General features: G+C 42.2%; 1 protein-coding gene and 1 long non-coding RNA gene across 4 annotated transcripts in view; both read left to right on the forward strand.

The window, feature by feature from the left end:
* LOC309334084 overlaps positions 1-13,359 on the forward strand; it is a 184,622-nt gene that overhangs the window by 108,913 nt on the left and 62,350 nt on the right. The gene's annotated exons all lie outside the window — the stretch shown is intronic.
* The window catches only part of FMR1 (fragile X messenger ribonucleoprotein 1), a 28,080-nt gene continuing 17,400 nt past the window's right edge, over positions 2,680-13,359 (forward strand). The window contains exons 1-7 of one of the 3 annotated variants that reach the window (XM_081848066.1): positions 2,680-2,949; positions 5,740-5,792; positions 8,595-8,688; positions 10,708-10,779; positions 11,416-11,564; positions 12,194-12,287; positions 12,382-12,498. In XM_081848066.1, the coding sequence (XP_081704192.1) occupies positions 2,899-2,949; positions 5,740-5,792; positions 8,595-8,688; positions 10,708-10,779; positions 11,416-11,564; positions 12,194-12,287; positions 12,382-12,498 (630 nt within the window). In that variant the 5' untranslated portion in view covers positions 2,680-2,898. The remainder of the gene's footprint in view (positions 2,950-5,739; positions 5,793-8,594; positions 8,689-10,707; positions 10,780-11,415; positions 11,565-12,193; positions 12,288-12,381; positions 12,499-13,359) is intronic. The other 2 variants (XM_081848065.1, XM_081848064.1) reach the window with 2 other exon arrangements.

The raw sequence follows: 13,359 nt of genomic DNA on the forward strand, positions 1-13,359 counted from the left end.
GACCACTGTCAGAGAGGAGGTTTTTTTCCTTCAATCTGGATGCCAACAGTTCGGCAGAGTCCTTTGACAAGCTGAGGTTGCGAACTAGATCATTCAACTCCATTTGGGAAAATGGATGTGGAGCATCATCTTCAAGAACCACTTCTTCTTCATGTCCTTCAACACTGGAGGCATCTTCGTCAATAATGTCAGGAAGTTCTCTGAAGATAGGCACTGGAATTTCATCACAATGAGCTACAGGACGACATGCTGATTGAAGATCAGGATACTTGAGGCTGCTCTGGTTCTTTCTGTTGATCCCAGTCACATCAACAGTGCAGAAGTAGCAGTCAGTGACATGGTTTGTCGGCTCCCTCCAAACCATGGGAATTCCAAAGTTCAGACTCCTCTTGCCATTGGTCCACCCACGTAGAGTCTCGGTGCATGCCTTGCACACCATGTGTGGCACTCAAGCTTTATCCTGGTCACCAAGTTTAATACCAAAATAACTTTATGCTTTGCCGCACCAATTTATGGAAGATTTCGAGGTTTTATGACTTCAAACTGATCCCTTTTCGACATAATCACCCAGAACTATCAGACCTGAATACTTCTTGTCATTAAAATAATCATTTCCAATCAAAACAATTATTTGACATGGCATTTTACCCCCACCAACTTCTTCTAAAATGCTCCACACAAGCGTACATGTGAACAAAAACGTAAAATGTGGCCATAGCTCAAAAACTTGACCTGATTGAGCAAAACCAATGTGATTTTTGGATTCAGCGCATCAGATTCGTCCTAAATCAACTGAAAAAACGCAGACAACAAATTTGTTGTTGACCAGTGTTATCAGTGTTGGTGTGAAATCCTGTTTCTGCATGATTATCAGTGCTGGTGTGGAGTTCCGCTTTGCATACTTTTATTAATTAAACTGATTTTATGTTGCATTTTTTGTGTATTCACGATGTCATTTGTAGACCCAGTAGGTGGCGCTGTGGTCCTTGAAGGTATTTTGACAGTTTGTGAACGGCAGAATATTGACAGATCAAGTATTCGGCAATGGAGAGTCAGACAGAATATAAAATCTTTTGGCTACATTCTTCCAGTTACATTTTTCTATTCTAGTTACATCTTCTAGTGTAAGAAAACACTTTTTAGAAAGATACAAAAAGGCGATACATTTGATAAGTCAACAGTTGCATTCCTCAGCTACATTCTTTAGTGGCATTACAGCGATACATCCATACAGATGTGCAAGATACAAGCAAAAAGATACATTATTTTGTTAGCATAGAAATACGTAACACTGAGAGGTTCATTTATTAACTCCCCTCTCTGATCATGGCTTCTCTTATGACACATTGGAGGACTCAGGAGAGGCCCAATGGAAGTCCTTCTTCCCACAGCACACAGTTAACCTGTGGCGGTGATGGCCACCAACTAGGATGGCTTTCAAAGAGGATCCGTCAAATTCACGGATGGTTAACATTGGCATAAGACTGCCAACGGCTACTAGCCACAATGGCAACCGGTGCTGGAAGCCAGGGCTCTTGCGCCTGGGTCCTGCTTTGTGGGCTCTCCACAAGCATGACTGGTAGGTCCCTGTGGGGATAGGATGGGGGACTAGATCGGCTACAGGCTCTTTTTGTGTATTTGTGAATGTCACACTTGGAAACAACACACACACACACACACACAGTACAAAACCAAAGCCTCATATATGGTTTTGACTGCGTGCTTATTTCAGTTATATATTCTGGTACTTTTCTTCCTCTGAAAACAAAATGCATCCCCTTCCTTCTATTATCCCACTGTTAAAAGAAAGAGTCCAAAAAGAGAAACCCTCGCCTCACATTTCCTCCCTCAGCCCGCCATTAACGGTCCCACGCGCTTTTTGAAACCTAGGAGCGCCCTCCCGTTCGGCGCCGACTTCCATGATTTGAGGGGGCAGCTTTCTCTCCCTAACATTTCATTGGGCGGCGCTGCCGTCACTCTTTTATAGAGTGTATTATGAAAAGGCGGGATTGGCGGAGGAGGCGTCGGTGTCGCTAAGCAGCCGTTCCGCGCTCACGAAACGCGCGCGCCCCCGCTTGGTCTCAGCCTCTCTTGACCCGCCCATGTTCTTCTCGCTTTGTTGCGCGAGATCGCGCTCCATCCGCCCACCCGCCCCGCTGCCGTTGGCCGGCGCGTGAGGGAGCTCAGCCTCTCGGCGTTCGGAGGAGGTCTCGCGAGAGGGCGCGCGAGGTTAGCCCCGTACTCGCGAGCGCGCGCGCGCGCGAGAGATCTGCCTCCGCGCAGGCGCAGTCGCGAGGCCTTTTAAACCCCCCTCTCCCCTGCTGCTGCTGCCGCCGCCCCCTACCCCCCCCTCCGCCTCCGCCGCACGCACTAACTACTGCTGCCTCTCCCGCCGCCGCCTTCTTGGGGCCCCGCCGCGTCACGTGACGGCGCCAGGTTTTTAATGTTTACATTCGAAGCGGGCGGCCCGCGGCGGCGCCCCTCCCCCGCTCCCCGCCTCATTCTCCTCAGTCGCCTCAGCAGCAGCTCCGGCTTCAGTCTCCTCGGAGGCGTCCTCCCCTCAGCGACCGTTTCGCTTTCATTTCCGGGCAGCGGCGGCGACTCTCGGCAGCCCCAGCCCCCAGCACCACGACAACGGCGGCGGCGGCGGCGGCGGTGGTGGTGGTGGCGAGCCGCGTCGAGGAGGAGGAGGAGGCGAAGGAGGAGCAGCAGCCGCCGCAGCAGCAGCAGCCGCTCGCCGGCCTAAGCCGCCGCCGCCTCTTGCTCCACGCGCCCGCCAGGGACACGGAGCCCGGAGGCCACAAGAAAGGAGGAGCAGGCGGCCGCGGCGCCGCCGGCTGCCTCAGCCGAGGAGGGCCTTCCAGCGCCGCCAGCCCAGCCTCCTGCCCGGCAGCAGACATGGAGGAGCTGGTGGTGGAGGTGCGCGGCTCCAACGGGGCCTTCTACAAGGTAACGGGCGGCGGAGGGACGGCCTGGCGGGGAAGCAGAGGTTTAATGGGGGGGGGGGGCAGGCGCTCACCTGCGCGCTCGCCCCACGGTCGCCCTTTGGGGATGGGCAACAGCCCCCTGTGGCTGAAGGGCTGCGGGCTTTTTTTTTGAGGGGGGGGATCCCTGGCCCCTCTCAGTTTGGCGGCGGGGGTACGAGTTGGTTAGGGTGAGTTGGGGCGCGTCCACCTTGCGCGTTCCTCTTCCCTGAGGCTTTGGGCAGACTGGTGTCCTGTTGCCGTGTGTGTGGGGGGGGATTAATGGTTTGCTTTGTGTCTGTCTTTTAATTATTATTTTTTTTATTATGTGTTTCCACCTTGCATTACTGTTCCTTAAGTTTGTACACCGCCTTTTTGCGCTGCGAGCCGCCCCGCGGTCTGCAAAGGGAAGGTGGGCGTACGAATTTAAAAGCATGATTTAAAAACGTGCATCGGACTCCACCGCTACTTCTCCCGCAGCTCGGTCCTGCCACGAGCCGGGCAGAGGCGCCCCAAATGGGAAGCGGCAAAGACCCCGAGCAAGAGAACGGGGCTCCCTCCTTGGGGCTTCCAGCAACTGGAATCTTTTACCGCCTCGCAGGCGGCGGGGAGGGTGTGTGCGCGCACTTTGTCCGTGGTTTTTTGTTGTCAGTTGTACTTTTTAGTTGCTTTATTCAGCGCACGGCAACCCAAAACTGCAGACAGACAGACGACACACCCACCTGCCTGACATAGATAGGATAGCTAATATGGAAAAAAGAAATGCATGAAAAACATCCCACCTGCTTCCAAATGGCCAATATTGGTGGTATATGCAGTTCATTTTGGGTGTCTGTATATTATATGTGTATGCTCATGGGGTCGTTTTGGTGAACGGTAGGTGTCTGAGTTGGGCAGTAGTTAACCCAGCTGAGTTGGGAATACCTAGTTTTGATGAAGGGGGTTAAGGAGTTGAGAGGGTAGGAGGCTAGTGATGCCGTGGTTTCTTTCCCTGGGTGATTGGGGCATGCATCCCAGAAGCCTTAAAGGTGTATTTGGGGACCCAGTTAAATATAGAAACGAGTGGGGGAAAGTGTAGGTTTTGAGGAAGAGTTGCAGGAGACATTTAACTTGGATGAGGGGATTCTAGTAGGTGAAGTTGAAAGAGTGTGGCCATACATGATTGAGATGCCCAGTCTTCGTTGCTCCAAGTGCACCAAAAATTTGTAAAAGTTCTTTAAAATTGAATCCTCATGAGCGCCTTTTTGCATAGTGTTAACTAACACTATTCCTTGCTTCAGGTAGGTAGCCGTGTTGGTCTGACACAGTTGAAATATTTTAAAAAATTGTCCAGTAGCACCTTAGAAACCAACTAAGTTTGTTCTTGGTTTAAGCTTTTGTGTATATTTCGACTAATTCTTGCACCTGTGGTTCAAACTTGCATTGGTCTTAGGTTGGCTTCTGCAACAAATTAATAGTTAACTTCAAACTGTTAATACATTTGTATCAGTTGGCTGAAGGTTCTTTTTATTTTTCCTTTCACAAAATATTCTCAACCAAATTATTCAGGCATCCTCTGCCCTGTTTCAGCCCTATTGAAATCAAAATCACAATTATTGTGATTCATCTGCTAGCATATTAGAGTATTAGACATATTCCATTTGATAGTGGAGAAATTGGCTTAATGGCAACATTCGGAACATGAAGTATCATTTACTGTGGATTTAATTCAAGTATCTGTAATTTCCAAAGGATTCAGTGGTATCAACTTCTGAACCTTAGTTTTCCTAAGAACAATACCTAGGGCATACCTTAGTCCTCTAGGCATTGCGGTTGGTACAGAAATTGAACTAAAAATCCTAACTTGAGCAGCTAGGATCTGCCTAGATTCTTAGAAGACACTTGTGCTTAAAATAGTTTATCACTGTTAACTTTCACTTTTTATATAAACACTAGAAGGTAGCGCTTAATGCTTAACACTAGTAGATATTTGGGCATTATTTCTTCTCTGTTCTTTTTGCAGCAACTTTGACCAAAAGAGTTAATACTTAGCCTCTTAAATGACCACATGGTTTAAGACTATAAAACCGATCAAACGGGCCCGACCTAACCAGTAGTTCAGGTGAACCAGTAGTTCAGGTGGAATGTACAGGTATATTAATGCTGCTCTTCAGCTGCAATATGTACAGTTAAATTAATTTGAATCCAGCTACAATCAGCAAGTTACTTAAATAGAACTAAATAAAAGCATCTGCCTATAATACTATGGAAGCATGCAGTGGTTCTTAAAAGTTTTCTATTTCAGGACCGCTGTGGAGGGTTGCTTTTTCTGAATCGGTGGACTTGTGAAAAGATTCCAGATTAAAATTCAGAAGTTACATTTGTCCCCTCTGAGCCTAATCTTGCAATGCTAGTGCTCAAATAGTGGCAACTACTTATTCACTGTGTGTGTGATACCATACTTTCTAAACATTTGAGTAAAGATCTTCTGGGGTGACTGGATAGTAATTCTGCAACTTTAAATACTAACTTTAAACAAACTTTTTGCTGTAACATATTAGTAATAACATTATGCATGCCGTACATATATTTTGGTACCCTTTTGCATTTGTCATTTTTCTCTTCCATGCATGTAACGTGCATAAATTCTTAGCATAGCCAACCAACTGCTATATTGTGCCAGTTTGTTGCATTTAGAATAAGGATTTGGAGTTTCCATATTATACCATTAAGAATAATTTGTATTTAAATGATATCTTAATAGTAATACCTGTAAATTCTCACTTCTCTTTTGCAGGCTTTTGTGAAGGATGTGCATGAAGATTCAATAACGGTTGCATTTGAAAATAAGTACGTATGGTCCTGGTACTGACTTGAATAGTTTTAGGAGATGCACTTATGAATTTTATATAATCCAGAAATGTAGTGGCATTGAGGTAGTGGATAAACTTAAATAAGTTAATATTTTGATATTTCTCTTGCAGCCTTGCAACCAGTTTTCGAAACTCCCATTGTTCTAGGTGCATTGTTCGACAGGGAATTTCATTAGCATGAGCAGTTTCTGAGCTCTGGGCCAAATATTTCCGATTAAAACTGCAGAGTGGAAGGAAAGGAGGACCTTTTTCTGCCTCCTCACTTCCAGCTACTCTCTGAAGACTGGAGAAGAAACCTTCTTAAGTATATTAGGGGTGGGTGGGCAGGGGAAAGGACTAGACCATGTGAAAAATGAAAATAATATTTCAGCTGCAATTCATTCATTTTCAGCTTTGTATTCTTGTTATTAAAAAGCACGCCTAGACATGTGCTTAAACCTAGGTTTAAGGTGCTATTTAGCTCCTAGCTTTTATATCTCAGTTTCTAACACTGCTTGCAACTACTTCCAGAAGCGGTTGCCTGCCATTGCTGGCATTTTCTTTGGAACTCGAAGGCACTTGGTCAAATGTTCGGGGCAAATGCATGCTATTATTTCTCACAAGTATATCCTCACTATTAAACACATGGGGGAAAATGAGTTGCTGTACACTTAAATAACTCCTCCCCTTTATACCCATAGCTGAAGAGTTCTGTGCATAGAGATGACTATGTAGGTTGGCACTGGGATATTTTTTCCATGTGGGGGAGACGTTTCCCTAATGCTGTAGAATAGTTTATAACCTGAAGAATTGTTGAGAAGTTTTATATAAGGAGATGAATTAAAACAAACAGCATGTCTGATAAAGATTAATCCATTTCAGTATTTAACATTATTGAACACTAAAATTTGTTTTCTTGAATGATTAACACACTAATCCAGTTGTCTTTGGTGAACGAATTACATGTATAAATATTATTGTTTACACTGCTTAGATAGTTTTATGATTAAGTAGTCTTAATCTTAAGAAAATAATATCAATTGCAGGTTCAGTTGCTCCTTTGAAAGCTACCTTCAAATGCTAACCTTCTGCATTTCTTTCTTGCTCCAAGATACAAAGTTGCATACCTGAACTCAGGAAGCCATAGTTTATGGTTTTTCATGAACATTCCTTTCTTGGCTGATTGTCTCTTCCCTGCCAGGCTATGTAGGAAACAAGTCACAATCCATGGTTCAGACCTTAATGTTAAGCCAGGGATTGTGTTTTCCTTTCTCCATGCACTTGCATGTAGGGGACAAATATACCAGAAAGAAGCAGTCAGGGTAAACCGTTAATTCTGGTTTACTGTGACTTACAAATGAGACCTGTGAAAATGTTCTGTCGTGACCTCTTGTGATAAAAAGTGATAAACCCTAACCCAAAGTGATAAACCCTAACCCAAGTGTGCTTTATTGAAATCAGTGAAATGTTCATGTGATGCATTTCACTCATGGCACTCATCTTTTGCTGCCAACTCTCATTACTTTTGGTGATATGCAGCAATGCTTCTCTGCGATATCTCTTAAAATGAGAGGTTAACTGTTTAACAGTCTAACACTTTGTTTCGTGTAACAATGCAAACCTGTAAGTCTTATGAGCACCTAAATCAGGACTTTTTTTTTTGGCTAAGGGTTAAGTTACTGTGATTAATAATGGAAAATATAAATATTATGAAACCAGCCTCCCCCCCCTTTTTTTATGTCTTTTGTTAGGGTTTGTGATTTTGTGTTGACTTAAAATAGTGCTTCAACTGTCAATATACTGTTCTAAGGTTGATTCCTCCTCCTTTGGAGTTAGTTCAAGAAGCTGTTGTGCTATGACTATTACTCCTATGCAATGAAAGGGAGGATTGGAGAGAGCATTTATACAGTTCGGGGCATTTTAAATTGGAGGTGCACAACTCAATAATAATAATTGAGTTGTGCACCTCCAATATACACATTTGTGCACGAGCCTTCAAAACATTCTATAACATTAGGCATAATACAAATAGAAAAGCATGTGTCTAGAAGTTCTTCCTCTGCCTCTGTTTCAAAGGTTTTTTCAGCTCTTGTCAGAGACTGATGAGAAATAAACTTCCTGATATCTTTGCCTGCCAATCTGCACCATGTAGGATCCCTCATTAAACTTTTTTCAGACATGTTTTTTGTTCCACCACTGTAACGACTTTTCAACAACCTTATTACAGTACTTCACATTTTTTCTCAGCAACCCGTAGCATGATATTTTCACTAATCTCAAAATTTAGATGAAGGAGAAGCTGTGCAGTCAAAATGATGCAACCATTATTCTATTTTTGATATTACTGAGTGCATTAAACAAAGATTAGAAAATTAGTGTTTTACATTCTTGGTGGGAGACTACAAGCTGTCAGGAAATAAGTTACAGTTAGTCCATAGGCCTTCCATCATGCTGGTTTGCCTTAAACTTTGTCAAATAAGTCAAAAGGAATTTATCTGCGGCAATGAGTAAAACAACTTTTGGTTACACTTTTAAAAGGCTATTTTTTAATATTTCAGAATTACAAAGATAAAAATCCACCTCTTTCCCTCATTTAACACTCTTTCCAAGTTAGTTAGCTTATATAATCAGCTCATTGCAGACTCCTAATAATTTTGAATTTGTTCAGATTATTCAAGCTCACAGGGTTAGGGTCCAGGTAAGTAATCACTGGCCACTGTACTTTATTGATGTTGTGTACTTTCTGCTTCACCTGCTTCAGTTACTATTTAATAGCCTTTGCTTTTATTTTGTATTTCAGTTGGCAGCCAGAGAGACAGATTCCTTTCCATGATGTCAGGTTTCCTCCACCTGTGGGTTACAATAAAGATATAAGTGAGAGTGATGAAGTTGAGGTAATAACTTTTAATTGAAGTTTTTAGGTCAGGGGAGAACATAGATAAAGTTGTAGGTTTTTTAGAGGAACATAATTGCAGTCTGTGTTAAAACTTCTTTAGGCTACTTTTTCAAGCAGTGTGCATCAGAAGCAATTCACACCTATTAAAAATCCATTTGGAAGAAACAATCACACAAAAGATCTAAACCAAAATAAACCGTACAGGCATAAGAAATCCAGGAAAACAGTAGATGTTAGTGTGTGGACACAAAGGTACAGGTGTGCATGCAGTCAAAATAGAACATTTTTCTGTTTACACTTAGATTTTCACAATGAGAATCTTACATTATTACTAGTTGAGAGCTGATGGTGTATGCAGGATGAAAAATATTACATGCAGACTCCAGAAGTGTCAAGGAGATCATTTTTAGCAAAAAATGCAATTCTGCTGGCTAGGTCTTCAAAAGAACCCCAAAGTGCCATACTTTCATCATTCTGGGTTTAATTTTTAAATCACTTTTTTTAAAGAAAGATAGCTTGCCAGTTTGAGGTAATCTAGAAATAAGACTGTAAGTAGAAAAAGAAATATTAACAGAATAAATCTGATTATTTTCCACAACTTCACTGATTCAGTGGAAACAGGACTATAAACTATCTTTTCTATACCCATCAGAGATAATTTACTGTTGCATGTCTCTCCTTAATTGTAGCCTCAATCCCACATGCTACATGCATCAAGAGCTTCTCATAGAGATCTGTCTTAACCCAGCCTGATGCCAGGCTGCTGCTGACTTGCACTTCAGCACAAACCCTATGTTGGGCAATTAGTTCATGTCCAGCAGAGATTCTTTTGCATCTCAACTTGGAACATACAGCAACCTGTTACTCAGTCTCTAGCCCTTGGCTCTAATCATCAAGCAGCTTGCATGTATAGGATTTGAAGCAATGCTGCGGGTTTTCCAGAAAAAATTGAGGATTGAAAATTTTTCATTGACCCCAATTGATATAGTTCTAACTGATAGTGTGCTTATTTACCTGGTTTTTATTAAACTAAAAGCATGCACTTTTTTACTTGATCTACAAATATTTCAGACTTTTTCCAATAACCCAAAATCATTCGAACTGCAGTGTTTGTTTAAAAGCTTTACTTGGAAATTCCTAACTGCACAATCCTCTACATGTCTCCTTAGGAGTTAGTCCAGTTGAATAACAACATGCTTACTTCTGGGTACTTGGTTACAGACTTTCAACAATTACATATTTTCCCCATATGTTTAATGAATTTGTTGAGGGTAAGATTGTGCCCACTGGTGCTGTCCCATAATTTGCACGCATTCAGCTGTTTACACCATGCACAACTGGATTGCCTGGTACAAACTGTATATGCATATAGTTGTACAGAACCTGCTCAGAGCCATTCTCAACTTTCTCACACTGGCTGAGGCAAAGCCTGATGCTACAATCCAGTTCCGCTTCCATGCATTCATTGAACATGTATGAAGAACCAAAGAATAACTGTGAAACTGCCCAAACTGACTCTTAATGCATTCAGTTTTGGGTTTTTTTGAAACACTGTATTTTTTAGAAATTGAAAACTTGCTATTGAAAGAGAGTAGAAAATATCCATTACAGATTCTTTCCCCACCACACTCGCCTTGAAAAAACTAGCTTCCAGATCACGCCCAGATGAGGTGCAGGATGGCTTTGAATATGGCTAGACCATGTACATTTAATACAGCAGAATGGTTATGGTGCTGCAACTCAGTGGTATGTAGGGGGATATGAATAATAATCTCTTTTCAACTACTAATTTCCAGTATAGTGGGGAGCACTATTAGTGTGGTGTCCTGTTTTTCCACTAGATCATAGAATTGTAGAGTTGGAAGGGTCCAAGAGGGTCATCTAGTTCAACCGCTGCAATGCAGGAATCATTTGCTCAATGTGAGACTTGAACCCATGACCCTGAGATTAGGAGTCATATTCTGTGACTGTGTCTACTGCATAATAATATGATATTCTACACTGTGATTTTGTTTAGGTTTATTCCAGGGCTAATGAAAAGGAACCATGTTGCTGGTGGCTGGCTAAAGTGAGAATGATAAAGGGTGAGGTAGGAATATATATAATTTAATATTCTGGCATTGACATGTTAAGTGTAGCTTTTGGATTTCAAGTTCTTGTGGGTCTCTTTTCAAGTACTTCCAATTTATTGGAAATTTCCTCCTAGAACCCAAGTTTAAATATGTGTCGAAGATGGCACTGTGGTCTAAACCACCAAGCCTCTTGGACTTGCCGATCATAAGGTTGGCAATTCAAATCTGTGTGACAGAGTGAGCTCCCATTGCTTTTTCCCAGCTCCTGCCAACCTTGCAGTTTGAAAGCATACCATTGTGAGTAGATAAATGGGTACCACTGCGGCAGGAAGGTAAATGGTGTTTCTGTGCGCTCTGGCATTCATCACGGTGTTGTGTTGCTCCAGAAGCAGTTTAGTCATGCTGGCCACGTGACCCAGAAAAGCTGTCTCTGGAAAAACACAGACTGAAAGTGGAGATGAGTGCTGTACCCCAAAGTCAAATTTGACAGGACTTAACCATCCAGGGGTCCTTTACCTTTTACCTTAAATATATGTTAAAGCAAAAAAATGTAGTTTCTCCCAGACGTAGTGAGACCCCTTCGAAGTACAGTTGTAGCACACATCACTTCTCAGTTAAACATTCTCTTAGACAATTTTGTTCTTTTGAATTAGTTTTATGTAATAGAATATGCAGCCTGTGATGCTACCTACAATGAAATTGTCACAATTGAGCGTCTACGATCTGTGAATCCCAACAAACCTGCAACAAAGGATACGTTTCATAAAATCAGACTTGATGTACCAGAAGATTTAAGGCAAATGTGAGTATAAAGATCTTTTATAAAGAGTTTTAATTCATTTTTTAAAGTTTGTAATACCATCTCATTATAGTTTTTGTTCTACTCCAATAACAACAAATGCTTGACTTTTACAAAGATGTTTACAAATACATTGCAGTTTAGATAGTTCTGAAAGCCCTGAAAGGCATTGTGTACAGCAACATAACATTTAATTAAAATATTGTATTTATTGCAATATATACATGAATATGAATGATTAGGATCCCAAATCTCACCTGTCACTATTTAATTGCCTGTACATGTATGGGGCAGATAACCTAACTAGTTGAAACCAAATGAAAATGTGTAAGTATAAATTTAACTACCGTTGGAGGCTTGTGAATTATTTCACTTTTAGTCTCTTAAATATCATACATGACTCAGGTCTTTTTCCTAGACTGTGGCATTTCATTGTTATATTGGCATTGTTGTGATAAGGGCAGGTCAGCTGAGAAACACAGTGGAGCTCTTGGGCAGCTCTTCTCTTACCTCACACTATGGTGCAGAGCATACTAGGTTATACTGTTCTTCATGCAATCCTGTGATTGCTTTACGATATGATGGTTCCATTAAATGAACATTCTGAATTTTTTAAGTACTTTGTGTTTTAGGTGTGCTAAGGAATCCGCACACAAGGACTTCAAGAAGGCAGTTGGGGCATTCTCAGTCACATATGATTCTGAAGCCCATCAGCTTATAATTTTGGTATGTGTTTCTGCTTTTGGTGTATTCATACTGTTTTACATTGGATGTGATACTGATCAAAGATCTCTTTTCCTCCTGTCCCCAAATTCTTTAGTCTATTGATGAGGTAACAACAAAACGTGCAAATATGCTCATTGATATGCACTTCCGAAGTCTTCGCACCAAGTTATCATTGATTATGAGAAACGAAGAAGCAAGCAAACAATTAGAGGTACTGTATCTGTTTGTATTTGAAAAAAACTGCACTGAAACTCCACTAAAGTTGTATATGCTCTACTGATACCTCTGTGGAGAGTTTTCAGGTGGTATACACTTCCGGGTTTGCTGTGTTCGCAACCTGAAGTTTACATATCCAGAGGGATATGTAAGCAGAAGTATGACTGTGTTGGCCCACTGTCCCAAAGAGGTAGATAACACTTCGATATTTAATTCATTGCCAGCAGTAGCTCCATCCGGCCTAGGGGGCGGGGCCTGCACTCACCACCACAGCATAAGAGGCCTGAGAGAGGCCTCCGGGACACGGCTGCTGCTGCTGCTTGTGTGAGTGCTGAGAAGACCGCTCCCTCTCCTGCCAACTCCATCCGGCCTAGGGGGCGGGGCCTGCACTACCACTACAGTTTAGAGGTCTGAGCAGCTACCGGCAGCAATGGACACAATGGTTTTAAATGTTTTAATCGCTTTTAATTTGCAGCACTTTAAATGGTGGTTGTTGTTTTTTATAATATTATATTATTTCATTATTTTATTTTTGCTTGGGGTGGGATAAGCATTTAGTCAGGGCTATTGTTTCTTGCTTTGTTTTGTTTTGTTTTGTTTTGTTCTGTTTTGTTTTATTATTATTATTCTGTTAAATTATTATATAGTTTGTATTTTGCCTTTTAAGGGGAAGGGTCATGGCTGCCTGGGAGTGGGCCTCAGCCAATAGATTGGGTGGGGCAGGTTCCACAGGAGGAGATGTATTGGGACACCCGATCTCAGTGATCACGGGCAGGAGGAGGAGTTATGCTAAGACCAGACCATGTCTTTACCGAGGAGGCAGGTTTAGTCGTTGTTTGAGGACTATCCCTGCCTC

Source organism: Podarcis erhardii, assembly GCF_964252035.2.
Source record: "Podarcis erhardii genome assembly, chromosome: Z".
In the NCBI taxonomy this organism is placed as follows: Eukaryota; Metazoa; Chordata; class Lepidosauria; order Squamata; family Lacertidae; genus Podarcis; species Podarcis erhardii.